Source organism: Elgaria multicarinata, chromosome 4 (genome assembly GCF_023053635.1).
Source record: "Elgaria multicarinata webbii isolate HBS135686 ecotype San Diego chromosome 4, rElgMul1.1.pri, whole genome shotgun sequence".
Lineage (NCBI taxonomy): Eukaryota > Metazoa > Chordata > Lepidosauria > Squamata > Anguidae > Elgaria > Elgaria multicarinata.
The window spans coordinates 20,307,234-20,325,487 of NC_086174.1; the positions used below are offsets into that span (position 1 = coordinate 20,307,234).

At 42.7% G+C, this 18,254-nt stretch overlaps 1 protein-coding gene across 1 annotated transcript in view; it reads right to left on the bottom strand.

Annotated features, from left to right (window-relative positions):
* SLC8A1 (solute carrier family 8 member A1) overlaps window positions 1–18,254 on the bottom strand; it is a 323,067-nt gene that overhangs the window by 43,716 nt on the left and 261,097 nt on the right. The window contains exons 3-8 of the mRNA XM_063123911.1: window positions 18,008–18,114; window positions 11,292–11,312; window positions 7,957–7,974; window positions 6,387–6,401; window positions 3,557–3,625; window positions 602–732 (exon numbers count right to left, since the gene is read on the bottom strand). Coding sequence (XP_062979981.1) covers window positions 602–732; window positions 3,557–3,625; window positions 6,387–6,401; window positions 7,957–7,974; window positions 11,292–11,312; window positions 18,008–18,114 — 361 coding nt within the window. The remainder of the gene's footprint in view (window positions 1–601; window positions 733–3,556; window positions 3,626–6,386; window positions 6,402–7,956; window positions 7,975–11,291; window positions 11,313–18,007; window positions 18,115–18,254) is intronic.

Genomic DNA, 18,254 nt, shown 5'->3' on the forward strand with positions numbered 1-18,254 from the left:
GGCTTCTGATGAATTGCTTTAAAGTTTGCTTAACTTCTTATTGCAAGTCACCTTTCAATTTTTAAGTTTGAGGTTGGCATGAGAAGCCAGAAATTCTTAATGCGTATCCCTGATGCCCCTTGAGTAGGTCTGCATGACTTGAACTCCCACAAATACAGGGGAAACGTATGTGGTTTTGGGTGCATAATTCAGCTTCGAGAGTCTCTTTGCTTTCCTTAAATATAATTTTTTTAGCCCTCATAATTACTTCAAAGTCAGCAAGCAATGTCAGGTGAAATCTCAGAAGTCAGAAGGTTTCCCACAGCAAAATTACCCTCCTTACGACAAACAGAAGTGACATGTTATGAAAAAATTAAAAATGGCAGAGTAAATGTGCAGATTTTCTTAGTCTGCTATAATTTATACAATCTGCCTTTCCTTGGCACTGAATTTGGATTACCTGAGCACAGAATCCTTGTTTTATGTTTTATTTTTTGTTGCTGCAGAGAAACCCTGTCCTGGCCTCGGACGATCTCATTTTTCATAGAAATTGATCCTGATTGGAAAACCGGGTTGTAATAATGCAACAGTAACGAACGAGCATGACATCAACATACTGCACCTTGAACTCATAGGACTCTTCAATAATCACTTCGAGCCTGGTATGCTCCCCCAGGATGGGGCGCCCCATTTCTGCAATGCGACGCTCTTCCTCCTCTTTGCCTGTCAGCGGCTGCTTCTCTTCATTCTCTTCTGCAAAAAGGGAAAAAAAGAAAAGGAATTTGTAGATTTCGAGCCAGGGGGCTTTCACTTCTCTGCAGCCAGCTTCTGTCAAACGGAGCTGTGATCTACTGTTTATATTTAAAAGCGCCCCACTGCAATGGCAAAAGCAGGCAGACATCTGTTGCAGACATGGGAAAGGCCATTCACCAAGGGGCTCACACCTGTGCGGTCCGGCTCGGAACTTGCGGCTGCAGATGGCCTGCCTGGAAGCATGAGGAAATGAGGTCATGGGCTCATAGTTTTTCAGAGTTTCAAATGATGGCTTCCTCTATACACTTGTGTTCCTAAACCTAAGCTACACTTTTGGCAAATGGTCTGCCGGAGCTGGACTTTGCAACTCGCACAGGTTGTGGTAGTGAATTCCAGAGTTTAACTATGCAGTGTGTGAAGAAGTACTTCCTTTTACTTGTCCTGAATCTCCCATCAATCAGCTTCCTGGGATGACCCCATTGGGCTCTAATATTATGAGAGAGGGAGAAAAATGTCTCCCTATCCACATTCTCCACACCACGCATAATTTTGCACACCCCTATCATGTCTCCTCTCAGTCTCCTTTTTTCCAAGCTAAATAATCCCAGCTGTTGTAAACTTCCCTCATGAGGGAGATGCTCCAGGCCCTCGATCAGCTGAGTTACTCTTTTCTGCACTTTCCCCAGAACTGTACACAGTATTCTAAGTGTGGTCGCACCATAGATTTGCATAAGGGGAGTATGATACTGGCCATTTTATTCTCAATTACTTTTCTTATAATGCCTAACATGGAGTTGCCTTCTTTACAGCAGCCGCACACTAGGTGGACATTTTCATCCAGATGTACACCACAACTCCAAGATCTCTTTCTCGTTCGGTCACCACCAGCTCAATTCCCACTAGGTTATACTTGAAGTTGTGTTTTTTTGCCCCAACATGCATCATCTTACACTTCGCCACTGTTTCATTTCAGGTTTATTCTCAGAAGTAAGTATTTTAAGTGGACACCTATATAAACATATAGTGTATGCCAAAAAATTAAATGGGACAAATAGGTGCTAAAAACATGTATCATTTGCATACCCTTGCCAGAGTGTTGGGTGGGATACTAATGTGATTAATACAATCATGTTTGCCAGGTTTTCATCACGTATATCAGTCGCAGCTCTTGTAAGGACAAGATAGCCATAAAGTGAGTGGTTGCTGCTTTAAAATGTCTTATGAGGGAACTCTAATTTTGTTGACTGTCTCTATGCTCCAGACATGTGAGTAATTGAATGGTTCCATTCTCTGACAAGACAGGGTTAGAGTTGCTGTTACATGGGCTGTTTTCGAGCAGCAATCTGTTTCCACCTGTTGGTAAATGTGCCCGACTCAAAGCTAGTTTAGCTGCAGGCCAGATGATCTGGCAAGAAATTTTTAGGGTTCCTGTGTTTTAAAAGGGCTTCTTAACTGCCAAATCTAAGATGTAAAGCACAGGGACTATGATTATGTGGAGCTGTGTTTTCTGGTCTATAAAGGGCTCTGTACTGTACATTGAAGAAATATCTCTTACATTCTACAGTGGTTCTGTTTTGGAACGTGGAACTCTAAATGAAGGAAATGGCACCCCCTTCTTAAAAAAGGGACATCTGGCAACCGTATTCATGTCTGAGAATGAGTCGTTCCTCTGGCTAGTGAGGAGGCCTCGGCCTTGCGAAAATAGCTACACAGGATGACTGAGGATATGCCACTAGGCCTAGCAGTTCCAGGGCCTGATAATGAATAGTGAGGTGGTGGCAGTGTGTGTATGTGAGTTATTTTCATGTTTCATTTACTGTGCGAAAGCGCTTAAGGCAGGCCAGGCCAGACGCTCACAAAAGACCTGGGAAAGGTCAATCCCCAAAGGGAGCTTGAGCAGAAGGGGGTGGATTCTGCCTCTGAGCTGTGCTATGATTTCAGGCATTAGCGAAAACAAAGACCTTGGAATTCCCTCAGAGGCCAAATTAGCCCATTTCCTCCTTTGAGGAAGGCCCTTGTGTCACCAGGACTTACAACAGCCTGCGTCATTTGTAACCCCCAAAGGGGGACAGAGCTCATCACCCATGTACTGAGGCTGGCCAGGTGTTAGGCTACCTGGCAGGTAGCAAACAGAGCGTGCTGGGCCACAATGCCTGGATGGTGGGTGGGCTAAAAGTGAACAGATCTGAATTAGAAAGACGGCTCTGTTATTTAAAATGACAAAAGCAATTGTCCTTGTTCATTTTTCACCTTCACATTGCTCAGCCTTCCCTAACTCAGTACCCTCCAAATACCATTATGGACTTGAACATTTCGAGCCAAGGGAGACAGTAGACAAATAAAAATCGGCAAAAGGCCGACTGACTCAATACTCCTACTCTCATCAGCTATGACAGCTTTCCCCAGGGTTGGACTACAACTCCCAACATCCCCCAGCTAGCCATGCTGTTTGCGCCATGATGGCTGTGAATGCTGGGAGTTGTAGTCCAACCCTGGGGAAAGCTGTCATAGCTGATAAGAGTAGGAATATTGAGTCAGGCGGCCTTTCATTGATTTTTATTTGCTTGCTATCTCCCTTGGCTCGAAATGTTCAAATCCATAATGGTTTTTTTTAAAGTAAAGGCTTGACAGAGATCTGACTCAGCCTGCCAAGCTTAGGTGAAGCAGGTAAGGCCAAGCAGGAGATATTGGGGTGGTGGTGGCATCAAACGGCAGCAATTTGTCGGTTATTTCATCTGTAGCCTCATTTTTCATTGGAACCTTAACCCTCAGCCCTGCACCACCATATATAAACAAAGTTCTGTTGACCAGCAAACCAGAATACCTTGAATGTTGATTACGGTACAAGGGAAGGGATGGTCTCTAGCATGGACCTTCCTGAAGACACGTTGGCCTAACAAAATGATTGGGCAAAGAAGGAAAGGTCAGTGGACTGGGTTGGGTTTTGGTGGTGGATTTAACACTTGGTGTAGTTAGATCCTGTTAGAGGTGAGGAATCGGCTGAGTTAGTACACTGCAAGTTTTATTCCACACAAGGTTATTGTTATAAATTCCCGCAGCAGACACTCTCCACATGCTGTTTGGACTCCAACACCTATTGGCCCCAGCCAGCATGGCCAATGGTCAGGGATGATGGGATCTGTAGTCCAACAACACCTGGAGGGGCCACAAGTTGCTGAGTCCTAAGCACTCCCTTGTTTTCCTACATCTTACAGGAATAAACTGAGCCCTGAATGAGGTTCTGTCCCATTCAAATGCTTCAGAAAATTAGATGGATACCCATCACCTTTTGAGCAGTGTCCTCCGAATGAAAATCTATTTCCAAATTACAGTTTAGCAGTTCTGTCCAGGTTAGATTTTAAGGAGAAAGTGATTAAAATTAATTGATAATTGTACGTTTTAATGTAGTCTTTATCGTTCCTCTTTCTTTGCTATGCAGTTCTAAGCTTCTCTTGGGCTCCTCACAGCCATGGCTATGCTGTAGGCATTCTTAAGAGAAATTAACAGGAATGACTAGAAACACATAAGTAAAGGGCTGCATCTAATAACCTGGTCAGGACTGATGAGGACTGAAGGAATAAACATCAGGTGCAAAATAAAAGAGTTTTGTTGAGTCTGCCTAGCACGTCTTTCAGCAGGCAGTGAGGGGGAAAAAAGGGGTGTATACAAGATCCATCTTTGATGGGTCTCTTTGATAAGGCTACTATTGAGAAGAAAGTGTCCTCATTCATTGTTAAAGATATCAGTACGTTATTGTAAAACAGCTTTTGGGTCTTACAGCACTCTACTTTGCCCGGTCTCTGCTGTTGGAAGGTACATTTTGGGGGAAGCAGTGGGACAAGCCTAGACAGAGGATGAGCTACTTTAAGAACTATACTCTTCTCGATCCTCCCAGAGTGCAGGACATGGAATAATGGGCTCAAGTTACAGGAGGCCAGATTCCAGCTGGACATCAGGAGAAACTTCCTGACAATTAGAGCAGTACAACAATGGAACCAATGACCTAGGGAGGTCATGGGCTCTCCCATACTAGAGGCCTTCAAGAAACAGCTGGACAGCTACCTGTCAGAGATGCTTTAATGTGGATTCCTGCATTGAGCAGGGGGTTGGACTCAATAGCCTTATAGGCCCCTTCCAACTCTACTATTCTATGATTCGAAGAGTTTTTGGCTCAATGCACACTGAGTTCAGTATTTCCAAACCAGTATATGCGTGTGTTTCCAAACCCCACGCCCAGTATTTCTGAAATTCTTCTCCATTCATACTTGATATATGTACTGGTCATTTGCTATTTGACAGAAAGAAGGTTTTGTACGGCTACCTTATTTAAGTGTTTCATATTAAAATAAAGATGGTCATTATTATGAGTTCTGCAGCTGTCTCTGGACACTGCAAATGTTTTTCCACCCTCCTCAGTCTGAAGGGCAGGATTTCCAAATACAAGAGTATAAACTGATGTGCTTCAATTGGCACATTCATATTTTCTTTACAAAGCAATTAGTTTATGAATACTAGCAATATTTTTATATAAAAAATGTCATTAACACAGAGCTCAGTCTAGTGCCTGCATGCAAATGACTGCCCATAGGTCTCAACAGAGCCCCATTTCCCCCAATCAGAATTAGTAACATGATTATCAAGGACTTTGTCAAGGACTGCTCAGTTATAAGGTGGATGGGAATCTGCACCACTGGCTAAGTTTATTTATTTCATTTTTAACCCACCCTTCCTTTAAGGAGCTCAAAATGGTGCTCACAGCTTCTCGCTTCCTGTTTTATCATTACAACAACTCTGTGAGGTAGGTTTGGCTGAGAGATGGTGACTGGCCTAAGGTCACCCAGTGGTCTGCATGGCTAAGCTGAAGGTTTAAATCCCTCTATCTGCGAATTCCTGACTATACCTTACAACTAAGAACATAAGAAGAGCCCTGGTGGATCAGATCAAGGGTCCATCTAGTCCAGCATATTATTCCCTGTGGCCAACTGGCTGCCCACAGGAAACACACAAGTAGGACACGGGTGCAACAGCACCCTCCCACCCATGTTCCCCAATAACTGGTGAATACAGGCCTACTGCCTCTGATACTACCATCAGGATTAGTAGCCATTGATAATCTTCTCCTGTATCTAAATCCTCTGGTAGCTGTGATGGTAGATGTTCTGGGTGGTGGTGCTTCTGCGGGTAATAATTAGGGTGGAAGAAAAGATCTGAGCAATGTAGGGCTTAAAAAACCCCTGCCTTTTGTTAAAGTGGGAAAATGCAAACAAAAAGAGAGCTATAGTTGTTAGCACAGATATCCTTGAACATGTTTTGAAAATTCAGCCAGAGGCATGAGTTTGGTCTATGAGGTTTCCTGGTTATTATGCCAGGGGCCATGTTGCCAGCAGATTTACTTAAAGAGGGCAAAAGAAGCTTAAATCCACATCACCCAGAGATTTCTTGGGTTCGGTATTATGTCTTTGGATTATTTCCAGTGAATCACCGCAGCTTTTAAACATTTTTTTTAGTGTTAGCTTGTTATCCTGAAACATGTGATGCTAAGTTCGTGAGACTGAAACATCGCACCCAATCATCAAACCGTGTACAAACTACAGCCTTAGTATGTGGGTTTAATGTTAATCCGAGTCTGCTTCAAAGAAATCAAGATGTCTTACCATTCAAACATTTCCCTTCGTTACAAAAGCAAAAACAAGAAGAAGCCAAGAGGTTAGCAAACAGAACATACACTGCCATCTTCTTCACCTCTCTCTCTTTCTCTCTCTCTAAGCTGGATTCATTGTTGGTGAATGTTTTATATGACAGCTCTGCATGTTTCATCTGTAAAAGGTGCTTTTCAGACCTTTCAGCCTCTGGCTTTTCCCCATGGCAGGGGGGCTCAAGGCATACAACCCTAGTGTACAATTCATGAGGGGTGACCTCAGGTTCCTTTGCAATATTGGCTGTAGCTAGACCTAAGGTTTATCCCAGGATTGCCCCCGGGTCAACCCTGTTCATGTAAATGACACACAGGGAATCCCGGGAGCAGGCAGGGACGACCCCAGGACGATCCCGGGATAAACCTCAGGTCTAGTTAAGGCCATTGTTGTAGAGCAGGAGAACCTCTTTTTTTTTTTAGTCCAAGGGCTGAATTCAATTTCAGAGGAACTCTTGATTGCTGTGTTCCAGTGGTAGGCAGGACTGAAGCAAAATATAAACAACCAAGCCAGCAAATTTTAAAGCTCTTATTGCCAGAAACAAAGCCTTTCAACTTTTTATATTAGGGAAAAAGCTGCACGAAAGCCAAGATCCTGGGTTTTAGTTGTACTTCTCTGATACTCCTCAAAATACTGGCTCCCCATGCAACGGCTTGGGTGATTTGTGCAGTCAAGCTGGCTTTGCTTTTTTAAGGAAAGGGCATGGGGTTTCCTGAACTCAACTACACCTCTTCTGCTCCGCAAGGCCCATTCCAGTCCTGCAACCAACTTATACATCCTTCCCTCTATCACAAATCCTGTCTTAAGTTCACTATATTTTAAAAGCTATGAGAGGCTTATATAGACAGAAAAGCAAAATACAAATATATATCCATTCAGAATACAAAAGGGAACAATTCATTGAGGAATTGCTTCATGCAAGCCTCAATTCAATGAATGGAAGAGGATTGTAAGAAAAGAATGAGGAGGACATGCATTTGAACAGGGCCAGTGAAAGAGATGTTCTTGGTGGGTTGTGTCTGGTTTCCTTCTAGTGCGCTGGGTTTGCCTGTCTTATGTGAAAGAATGTAGAAAGATGTTCACCACAATAATTCATCTGTAAACCTTTTTCCTGAGGTTAGAGAGAGCCTTTGATTGACTGGAATGGGAGTAATCGCTAACACGATTTGGTTTTGCAATAATGTTGGAAGTCCATGTCTCCCTAAATTCATTTTCGAAAGATTTAAAGTTAAACTAGCTTTTTTAACATAAGAACACAAGAGCACAAGGAGAGTCATGAGGGTAATTGCTTTATCCCATAGCCAGCAACTGGTATTGATCTTAGAGGTAGCATATAGCCATTATTACTAGTAGCTATTGATAACCTGCTTGATTGTAAGTGGATATGGAATGATGCATGATAATGCTAATATTTGGCTGTGAATCTTCCTTAATAATCTTAAGAAGGAGAGCAAAGAAGCTGCAGAGGAAGCACTTAATCTTTAACACTAGAAACATAAATTGGAACAAAAAGATAATTAAAAATCCATACCTGTAATTGTGAAGTCACCTAAAGGAATTGCAAAAAAAGAGAGAGAAAAGGGAAGTAAATTAACATCTGTTTTGCCATGCTGCACATGTCACCAATTCAAGCTTCTTCCCTAAAATTGAATTATATCCTTCCTAACAAACGCACGTACCCAAGTGGAGCGGGCAAGAATGCCAAATATTGTGTGTATGTGTGTGAGAGTAATGTTTATTATTATGAAGAAAAAATTGTTATCTAAATTTAATAAAAATTTGGAAGACTCCAAAAATCTCCAAGACTTGGTTGAAGTATTTAGTCTGCAATCCTATATACTCTTACCTGTGAAGAATCCCATTGAACTCAATGGAACTTATACTTGAGTAGGCATGCACAGGGCTGCGTTGTTAGTTCCCTGTACAGTTCAAGTCAAGAGGAGACTTGTTACAGAGAATGCAGCCTCCATCTCTTCCTGCCTCCTTCGGTAGGTTCTAGAATGTCAAAATATGTGACGTGGCATCATCACTGTGTTGCCATATTCCCTGCCTCCTTTCCACCCCATTGGCTGTTGCCTGCAGGGGCTGGGCAGGAAAAGTCACAACCCAATGGTGTCACTTCACACATGTTGATTCCCTAGATGTTTCTGGGGGAGGAAATACGAGACGATTTGGGGCTGTTATTCTATTGACTGACATAGGTAGGCTGACCATATGAAAAGGAGGACAGGGCTCCTGTATCTTTAACAGTTGCATAGAAAAGGGAATTTCGGCAGGTGTCATTTGCATATTTGGAAAACCTGGTGAAATTCCGTCTTCATCACAACAGTTAAAGCTGCAGGAGCTATACTAGAGTGAACAGATTTAAAAGAGGACAGGGCACCTGCAGCTTTAACTGCTGTGATGAAGAGGGAATTTCACCAGGTTCCCCATATGTACAAATGACCCCTGCTGAAATTCCCTTTCCAATACAGCTGTTAAAGATACAGGAGCCCTGTCCTCCTTTTCATATGGTCACCCTAGACATAGGTCACTGTAATTCTAGTTCTGGCCTAGGAATGGGCAAACTCTCAACAGTGTATAAACTTTCAAAAATACTTCCTTTCTTTTTAATTCTTGGTTGTTTTAAAAGCTCACGGAGAAGCCATAGCACAGAACACGCACTTTGCATGCAAAAGGTTCTGGTTTCAGTTCCTAGCATCTCTGTTTAAAAGGATGTCAATTAACAGGGCTGGTAATCAGACCAAGACCTTGGAGATAGACATAGGAACACATGATGTTTTATACGGAGTCAGGCCATTGGTCCATCTAGCCCAGTAGTGTTGTTCACACGCTGGCAGCCCAGGGTTTCATGAAGATTTCTTCCTAGCTTTACCTGGAGATGGGTTGAATATGGGACCTTCCGCATGTGAAGTATGTGCTTTACCATGGAGCTACTGTCTGTCCCAGCTATGGTCCCCTCCTAAATGTGTCTGACCAGTGGTCTGATTCAGTATAAGGCAGTTTCCTATGTTCATTTGTAAGACACTCACTCTAACACTAAAATATCCCCCCTCGTCTCAGCCTCAATTTTTCTCCTGCGTGCAGAAATAGACAAACGCTTTTAGTAGATGGTAAACTATCTGTTTCATATTCTATTTTCCCCTAAAGCGCTATGCTGAGCTTCCGAGATTCCTTCACACTCTGTTGTCATGGTGCCCATTCAACTGAATGAAGCAACTCCTTTTGGGAGCAGCATGTGTGTGCAAGCTGTACTTTTGTTCTGTTCTATTATGGGCATGAATAAGTGATCTGATTTCAATATACTCAACCAACTAGACAACAAGATACTAACCTGACTCCACAATGCAGTCCTTGTGATTGCCACAAGGCTGTACGCTGCGAAAGATACAACCCAAGGTACTTAGTGAATGGGATTAGGTCTACAAATGAACCTCTGGTTTATCCCTTGAATGTCATTAAGCTATTCATAATAGCCCCATTCAAACAACAGGATCTCTTCTCGATCCTCCCAGAGTGCAGGACACGGAATAACGGGCTCAAGTTAAAGGAAGCCAGATTCCGGCTGGACATCAGGAAAAACTTCCTGACTGTTAGAGCAGTGCGACAATGGAATCAGCTACCTAGGGAGGTTGTGGGCTCTCCCACACTAGAGGCATTCAAGAGGCAGCTGGACAACCATCTGTCAGGGATGCTTTAGGGTGGATTCCTGCATTGAGCAGGGGGTTGGACTCGATGGCCTTGTAGGCCCCTTCCAACTCTGCTATTCTATGATTCTATGATTCTATGAACACGCTAAACCATGCTGCTTAACCACAAAATGGTTAACAGAATGTATTCCATTAACCATGTTGTGGTTAAGCAGCATGGTTTAGTGTGTTGTCTGAACGGGGACAAAGAGGGACTCAACCTAATGGTAACCTCTCCTCTTCCAGTGGGATGAATGGAAGCTGCTTGAGAGCTCCTTGCAGCTCCCATTCATTTCAACCGAATGCAGGGACTAACTACCTATATAACAGACAAATGTGTGTACCTAAGTCCCAGGGTTGCTCATTGAAACAGGAAGCTGCTTCAGGAAAGTGGAATTTAGGATGAAAAACTGGTAAAGGAAGGGAACACATCATAGATCCCTGCTCACCATGTCTCTACCCTAAATTGCCTCCTCCAACAAGATTACGGTGGTGTGTTTCATCTGGCATTAACCCAAACAAATAATCATTTCCACTTGAGCTAGGGGTTGCAATAGGGAAGGATGATGGGAGATGACATCCAAAAACTTCTGCAGGACCACACATTCCCCAATCCTGATGTAATGGGCCCCAATATCTCTTCTTCACTGATTCAGACATGACTTTCCCTCAACTGTCATGTGAAAATGGATCGTTTTACTATCAAGACAGTAAGTTTCAAGGAGAACTATGGCGTTACGTTACAAAGCAGGAGTTAAATAAAAAGATCGCTATTATTTCTGCATGTATGAGGAAAAAAGTTGGATAAAATTTGAATTTTGGCCTGATTAATCTGTCCTTCTGCCAAAAAGCTTCCTGGATGAGATGTTTCAACCAATTATCATATAATTGACCTAAGATGTCTTGTAGTTTTCCGTCAAATCTTTAATAGCTTGGTCTCACTCTAAAGGCATACTGAATCCAAGGGACTACTTCAAAGGCAACAGATATTGAGGATAAATTTAAGTAAAACATGACATCAATTATCTTCACTTAGTTAAATTGCACTAATAATCCTTCAAAAAAGAACCATTTGAGGACGAAAAAATGAAATAAAGACCAAACAATCAACTTACATAAAATACATCGATCGACTAAAAACAAATGGAAAAAGAAATACAAGAAATGTGGTGCTTACCAAGCTCATTCAACAACAGGGCTGTGGAGAAGACACAGAGGGACAAACACAGAAGAAGAAAAGACAATGAGCAATGAAATTAAAGAGAACATCCACAGGAAAGCTCCAGACCCAGGAGGCCAGAGAATGAAGATCGGTAGAGCTGCAGGATACCACCACTACTATAAAGAAAAAGAGCATGAAAAATAATGGAAAAGAGACACGTCTCATGGGAATGGGCAGTGGAATCGAGGGGAAAAAATATGAAATGCATTGTTATATATGGTGCGACAGACAAATCTTTAACATTTCATTCCATGCACCCAACATTTGGGTCATATACTTCTTGGATCCATATCTGGACCTGAATTTTGTTTCAGTGACAGCTCTACCAGACATTGAGGAAAGAATATGAGTCGTTGGATGTTTGTGAGAGTTGGCTTCATTCGTTGTTTTTGGATTTTAACTTCAAACCATCCCTATGTCCATAACTAAAACAGGGGAAGGATGTTTCTATATGTGCCTTCCTCTTTTCTGGCAAACGGGTGGGTCTTGGATCTGAAAAGGTTGAAGAGTACTGTTGTAAAGAATGTATTGCCTTTGACCCAACTCTACGGCCTCAACAAAAGGTTGTATGGGCAGGCTCTGTGTGAATTGGGGTTTCTTGTCCCAATTTGGTGTGAATCGGCCACTTGTCCCAATTTGGAGAATTGTGGGGAATGGCAGCATAAAGAGCAAAAAACTTGGGGAAACCCGGAAGTATGAGATGAACGACCACAATTTATGAGCGTAACTACATCGTGTCGGTTTAAGTACAATTGCTTCCTGTTCCTCCAACTAAAGCTCAGATAGTGTTTGCTCCAATTCATGAGCATTACTATGTCGTGTTGGTTTAAGTACAATTGCTTCCTGTTCCTTCAGCAGAAGCTCAGATAGGGTTTCTGTGAAGACATTCGAGATCTTTTCTAGAGAAACTCCAACAAGGAATTTGTTCTCTGCACCCTCCACAAAAATTCAGTCCCCCAGAGTATGGAGGGTGGGGGAAACCATAGTGGTTACAACGCTTTAAAAAAGGTGCATTTGTAGCAAGAATGTGAAATAAAACAAGCAAAAGAGCATTTTGATTGTCAGTGGTCACTCTTGCCTTGTGCTCAACGGCAAGTCAATCAGAGGAAAGGGGAGAAAAGAATATGCTCTCATGCACCCTAAGGCATCCCTGGAAGAGAAGCAAAACACATTTTTTAAAAAACCATCCTAAAACAGGTTGCTCTATTGACTCTCAGCACTTACCATCAACCCAATGGCTTCTCCCATTCTAGTTCTACAGAGATACCCACTTGTATGTGAAAATGTGAGGCTACTCTATGGCTAGAGACAGGCCATTGTTTTTCAGAGAGTTGATAGTAGTTTGAGAGAGGCTTTGTTTTCTGTGGTGTACACCAGCCATCCCCAACTTGGTGCCCACCAGCTGTCTTGGACCCCATACCCCATCATCCACATTGGCTAGGGATGATGGGTAATGTAACCCAAAGCATCTAGGTGACACCAGGCTGGGGAAGGCAGGTGTACACCGCCATTTCTTTTGTTCCAGTGTTGCATTTGGTCAAACAGGCATGGCAATAAAAAAAAGCCTGCAACATCTATTTGAACAAAATTGAAAGTGGGATGAGCGTGTATACAAAACACTCACAGCAGTTCTTCTTTCAACTGCCTTCCACTCTCTGAAATTCCCGAAGAAACCAGCCGCACAACTGCCTTGTTTACTGCCCAATAATACGTGTCTGGAAGCGGAAGAAGGAATTGGCTTCCAGCACATGGACTGTGCTGAAAGGAGATGTCTGTGTGAACATCCTCTTATTACAGCATACACACACCTTTTACCAAGTGTGGGTCTTTGTGTGTGGAACAGGAATGTGAGAAATCAGCCCTAAGAGGCTGTAGGCTTTCAAAAAAGAAGTACGGATTATCCAGCTTTCTCCAATTCGGTGTCCTCCAAATGGGCTGGACAACAAACCCCATCATTCACAGCCAGCCTGGCTACGCTGGCTATGAATGATGGGATTTGCAGTCCAACACATGCGGAGGACATCAGGCAGGGGATGCTGGACTAGGCAATCAACTGATTACCTTCCAGTTCTATAATTCTAGGTGTTCTTAATTGCACCACATGAGTGCTTCTGCTCCTGTCAAGATGCATAAGAAAGGGAGGAATTTGTAGATCTGCCTGCCTGCTTTTCAGGCCCTCCTGTGGAGACCCACTCTACAGTTTGAGATCCACGGCAGTATATAGCAGGACAGCTGAATTTTCAGCATCACTGCTTCGTTTTAACTTGGAAATGCTAGATTTTTATAATTGCAAGTCCAACTTGTTTTATTTTGAGACATGTAACCCAGCTCATGGCTGAAATAGCTCTAATGCCATAGGTAGCTAATTATTTTCTTTAGCAAAAACAAGGCAATTCTACTTCTGTTCATTCAAAATCTGGACTTTTAAGGATGGGAGGAAGAGGGTTCCATGTAAAATGCATCTGTAGCTGATTTTGAGAAACTTCTCAGCTACGTGCAACAAGAGCTGCATGACAGCCATAGAAATGAAATGGATTTTGTCGCACTTCTTGTCACTTTTCTTAATCACATTTTGCCTGTTTACCTCCTGCATTACTGCATTGCGAGGTACAATTTTTTCTGCTACACTAGAACTATGCATTTGGACAAAAGGGCAGTGGTCTGGGTGACTCAAGTGAACTGTATTTAGGTTGCGATCCTATCACAATTATATGGATCTCCCTGGGTAAGTTCAATTAGCACTGCTTTCTGTGTTACGAGATCAGCATGTACACCATGCATTTACTTGTGGTGTACTTGAAAACATGTTAGTGGACATGGGCAGATGTATTTATTATAGTAGCAGGAGACTGAGACTGGCCCCAGCTCCTAGCCATGTGCACACAGACTGAAATCAAGCCACACATCTGCCTTATATGTTACAGGGCACACGTCATGTTATGCAGTCTTATTTGGATACTATTTTCAAAAGCTTGTTCACGATGGTGCAAAATGGCCTGTGCATGTTACAATATGCTCCAGTTCTGGGCCAAGAGCAGTTGCAATGGGAATGTGGTGAATGCATTGTCATCTAATGAGGTTGTTCACAATGTTATTGCAGGGTTTGATTCTAACCGATACTGACCTGCGACTGGCCTTCTGGGAAGCATCCAATAGGCCATTGTGTCAAACAGGATGCTGGAATTAGATGGCGATTCAATCTGACATCAGGGCACTTTTTAGGTTCTTACTTATTTTTATGCACAACCGCTCAAGACTGAGCAGGTTGTTCTAAGGAAGGTGGATGGATGGATGGTCCTGACCTTGGACAAAGGGGATGGTTAAATAGCTTTTAGAGACTCCCTCACCCATGGACAACTCTTGGATCTCAAGAATTCATGGAAGCTAAAGGCCAGTTGCTCCATAACTTCTAAGACCATTGACACTATAACTGCAGGAAAATTTGGGCTTAAGCTCTGGGTCTGATCAAAACCACATTTGCAACCATGTCAGAAGAGAGGCCGGGAGTCAACCGTTAATGCCTTCTTAGGGGTATCTTTCACTTTAGGCCCGTTCCCATGTTTCACTCTTAACGAGGTTAAATACGAGTTAAAATCCCTCTCTGTCTGGAAGAGGAAACGGTAACATGAGTGCCTGCTCTGAATAATAATAATAATAATAATAATAATAATAATAATAATAACCACCTTTCCTCTAAGGAACTCAGGGTGGCATACATGGTGATATCACATTTTATGCTTACAACAACCCTGCGAGGTTGGTTATGCTGAGAGAGAATGACTGGCCCTAGGCACCCAATGAGCTTCAGGGTTGAGTGGATGTGAATTTGAACTCAGGTGTCACTGATTTAAGTGAAATGCTCTAACCACTATACCAGCCTAGCCTCCCTTGTGCTCCCAGGAAGGTTCAGGTATGCCATCGGTCATATGGCTGTAACCCACCCCTAGAGCCAACTAACTGCCTTTTCTGGAATCTAAAATAGGCAGAAGGGACTTGAATATACATCTACATTGTAGCCCAAACTACAAGTTACATGCAAACATGAGTAAAGGTGGCTTAAACATCCTTTTAGAAAAGGGAAAGGTGCTTCCAGTGGAGAAGGATAGCAGCAGAGTGAGGGGGAGTAATCCTTTTTCAATCGAAATCTCTCTCCCCTTCCTGGCCCAGGCATTTCCCCCTAGTGATATTTCAAACGCCACAGGTAGGCAACGCAAGCTCTACGGGTTCTCTCTCCCTGGTGATGTCTCTGCTCCCTAACCAGAAGCAGCTTTTGCTGTTTTAAAAGGGCTCTCAAGCTGTGCTCTCTGGCAAACTTTGACAATTGAATTCAGGCAATGCATAGAATTTTATACATCTTCCTGGCAGGACTCTTAATACAGGAAGACTCTTCAACAGGGGGTTCTCCTAGGCCAAGGCAACAAAACCCTTGGGATGAGGGCCTGGAGATCATTTCAGAAAAAACAGAATATAAAATCAGGGAGTCTAATATATCTAAGTGATTTTAGGCACAATCGTATGGATGTTCTTTGCCCTACCATTCCCAGCTTTCCACAGCCAGTATGTCCGGCTGGAGAACGCTGGGAGTTGTAGGACCTTCTTCTGTGTAAATATGCATAGGGTTGTGGGCTGAACTGTATTATTTCTCAGTGAACAATTGATTGCATTCTAATGTGTCTGCATACTTTCCTTTCTAATGCTAGAAGTAAAAGGGAAATAGATTTCCTTTGTAAAACAAAACCTCAAAAAGTCAGAGAAAAGGCCTGGAATATTGCTACAGGGGAAGGCAGACCTCCATAAACCCCTCTGTAAGCACAGTCCTGGAATAGAGGGAGGGAAGCTAGGAGTCTGGGTTGTAGTTAAGAGGATATTAATTCATCGCACAGGCTACTGTTACACGTGGTTGCGTGTAACGTGTAGTTTGGGCCTCATTAAGATGACATTGTGGGAACTGGCCCTTTTGAGGAAGATGGCTGCAGTGATTATGTCCCGAGAGGGTATAAAACTTACGCCCTATTATTTGGATTTTATATTATCCACATCACAGGAGTTATTTAGCATTAATTTACATGGTGTGTTTAAGTGGGATGTAATAACCAGTGGGATGTAATTATTATTTTTAAAAAGAGAGAGAGAGGGAGAGAGAGAGAGATGAAATTAAAACTGCTAAGTTTGACAGAGGCCATGGCAAGTTAAGTGGAAGCTGAGTAAGAAAGTTGTGAGAGGAGGGAGACACACACAGAGAAATGTCCCAGTTTCTTGTGAGTTGTCTGGGTTTACTCTCACACCTTTCATTCTTCTTCGTATCCATATTGGTTCCTCAAGCTCAAGGAAGAAACTGCACTCTTTCTCATATTCCTCACGGTCAAGTATTCTAAGGGTAATGTATTTCCTGTAGAACAACAAGACAAAGGCAAAACAAATGGTTGGCGTTAACACACACACACACACGCACATGCTTTAAGTTCGACCGGTTTGACTGTGATGATAATGGAGGGTAAGACTGCCACACATCCCTATCGTTTATGTATGTAAAAGAGCAGAAAACCTGTTCCGGAAACATTGTTGGTTCATTCAGTTTGGTGAAGAACCCCCTCACAAATTTAGCTTTTAAATCAGATTGATCAACACACCTGTGCCCTGTCGGGATGGAAAAGACAGGAGGGTTTTTTTTGTTTGTTAATTAACTTATTTATTTAGGTAATGGATTTGCTCCTGATTATTACATTAATGTCTCATATTAGAGGGTTCCCAGTCGGCCTGGAAGCTCACTGGGTGACTTTGGGCCAGTCATAAGAACATAAGAAGAGCTATACTGGATCAGACCAAGGGTCCATCTAGTCCAGCACTGTCACTGATTCTCATCTTAAACTACCTTACAGGGTTGTTGTGTGGTTAAAGTGTAAAGGAGGAGAGACATATAAGCTGCCTTGGGTTCCTTGCAAGAAGAAAAAGGTAGGATATAAACATCTCTCTCTCTCTCTGTGCGTGTGTCTATCTCAAGAGTTTAAGGCAGGCACCCTTATTATAACAACCCTATGAGGCGGTTTAGTGTGAGACATAGGCCCTTTTCAGGTGTTCATTGTGTGGAGAATGGATACACATATTGGTGACTGGGTGGTGTCTTCAGTGGCAGGCTTTGCCCATGATATATGTGACAACTCTCATTTATATAGCCTCCCTCGCCCTTGGTCCATGTTCATTCTCCACAGAATGAAAGCCCTCAAAGGGCTATTTAGTTTTACTTGTCCAAGGTCACCCAGTTTGCTTCATTGCAGAGTACAGATTTGAACTTGGGTCTCTCACACAGTATCCTAGCTACTATAATTATTGCATTGGCTCTCTGTCAAAAGCAACATGTTTTTGTTCAGGTCCCAGCCACACCAGTGTAGAATACAGGCTGGATAATGGTAGTTCCATCAATCGAATTCAGCTGGTTTAACGAGAGACTACTCTGCCCAAGGTTGTGAATGAATTTCACAGCAAATGAAAAACTGAAGTTCTGGATATTCTAGCAATGACAACTGTGGTCAGTGACTCAGCTCTCTGCCCCTTTACATAGATAATGGGATGTGTGTTTTGAGACTCCATGAACTCTAATGTGCCAGGCATCCATGAGTGACTAAGACAGGTGCGTACAGGTAGGGCTCAGCCCCACACGGCCAATCCCCCACCTTTCTTTTCACTCATCTCCACCAGACGAGGCTCCCCAATTTCAATGTAGAAGGTCTTGTTTTTCTCATACTCCTCATCATCAATTACTTTGATTGATATCGTTTTGCTGAAACAGAGAAGAAGAACAGAGATTCAAGAGTAAGGCAGTCAGAGAAAAGGAAGAAAAAAGGAAGAAAGAAGGGGAAGAGGACAGAAAAATACAAAGACATTAAAGAGTTATTTCACCATGGTGCTGAAGTGATAGAA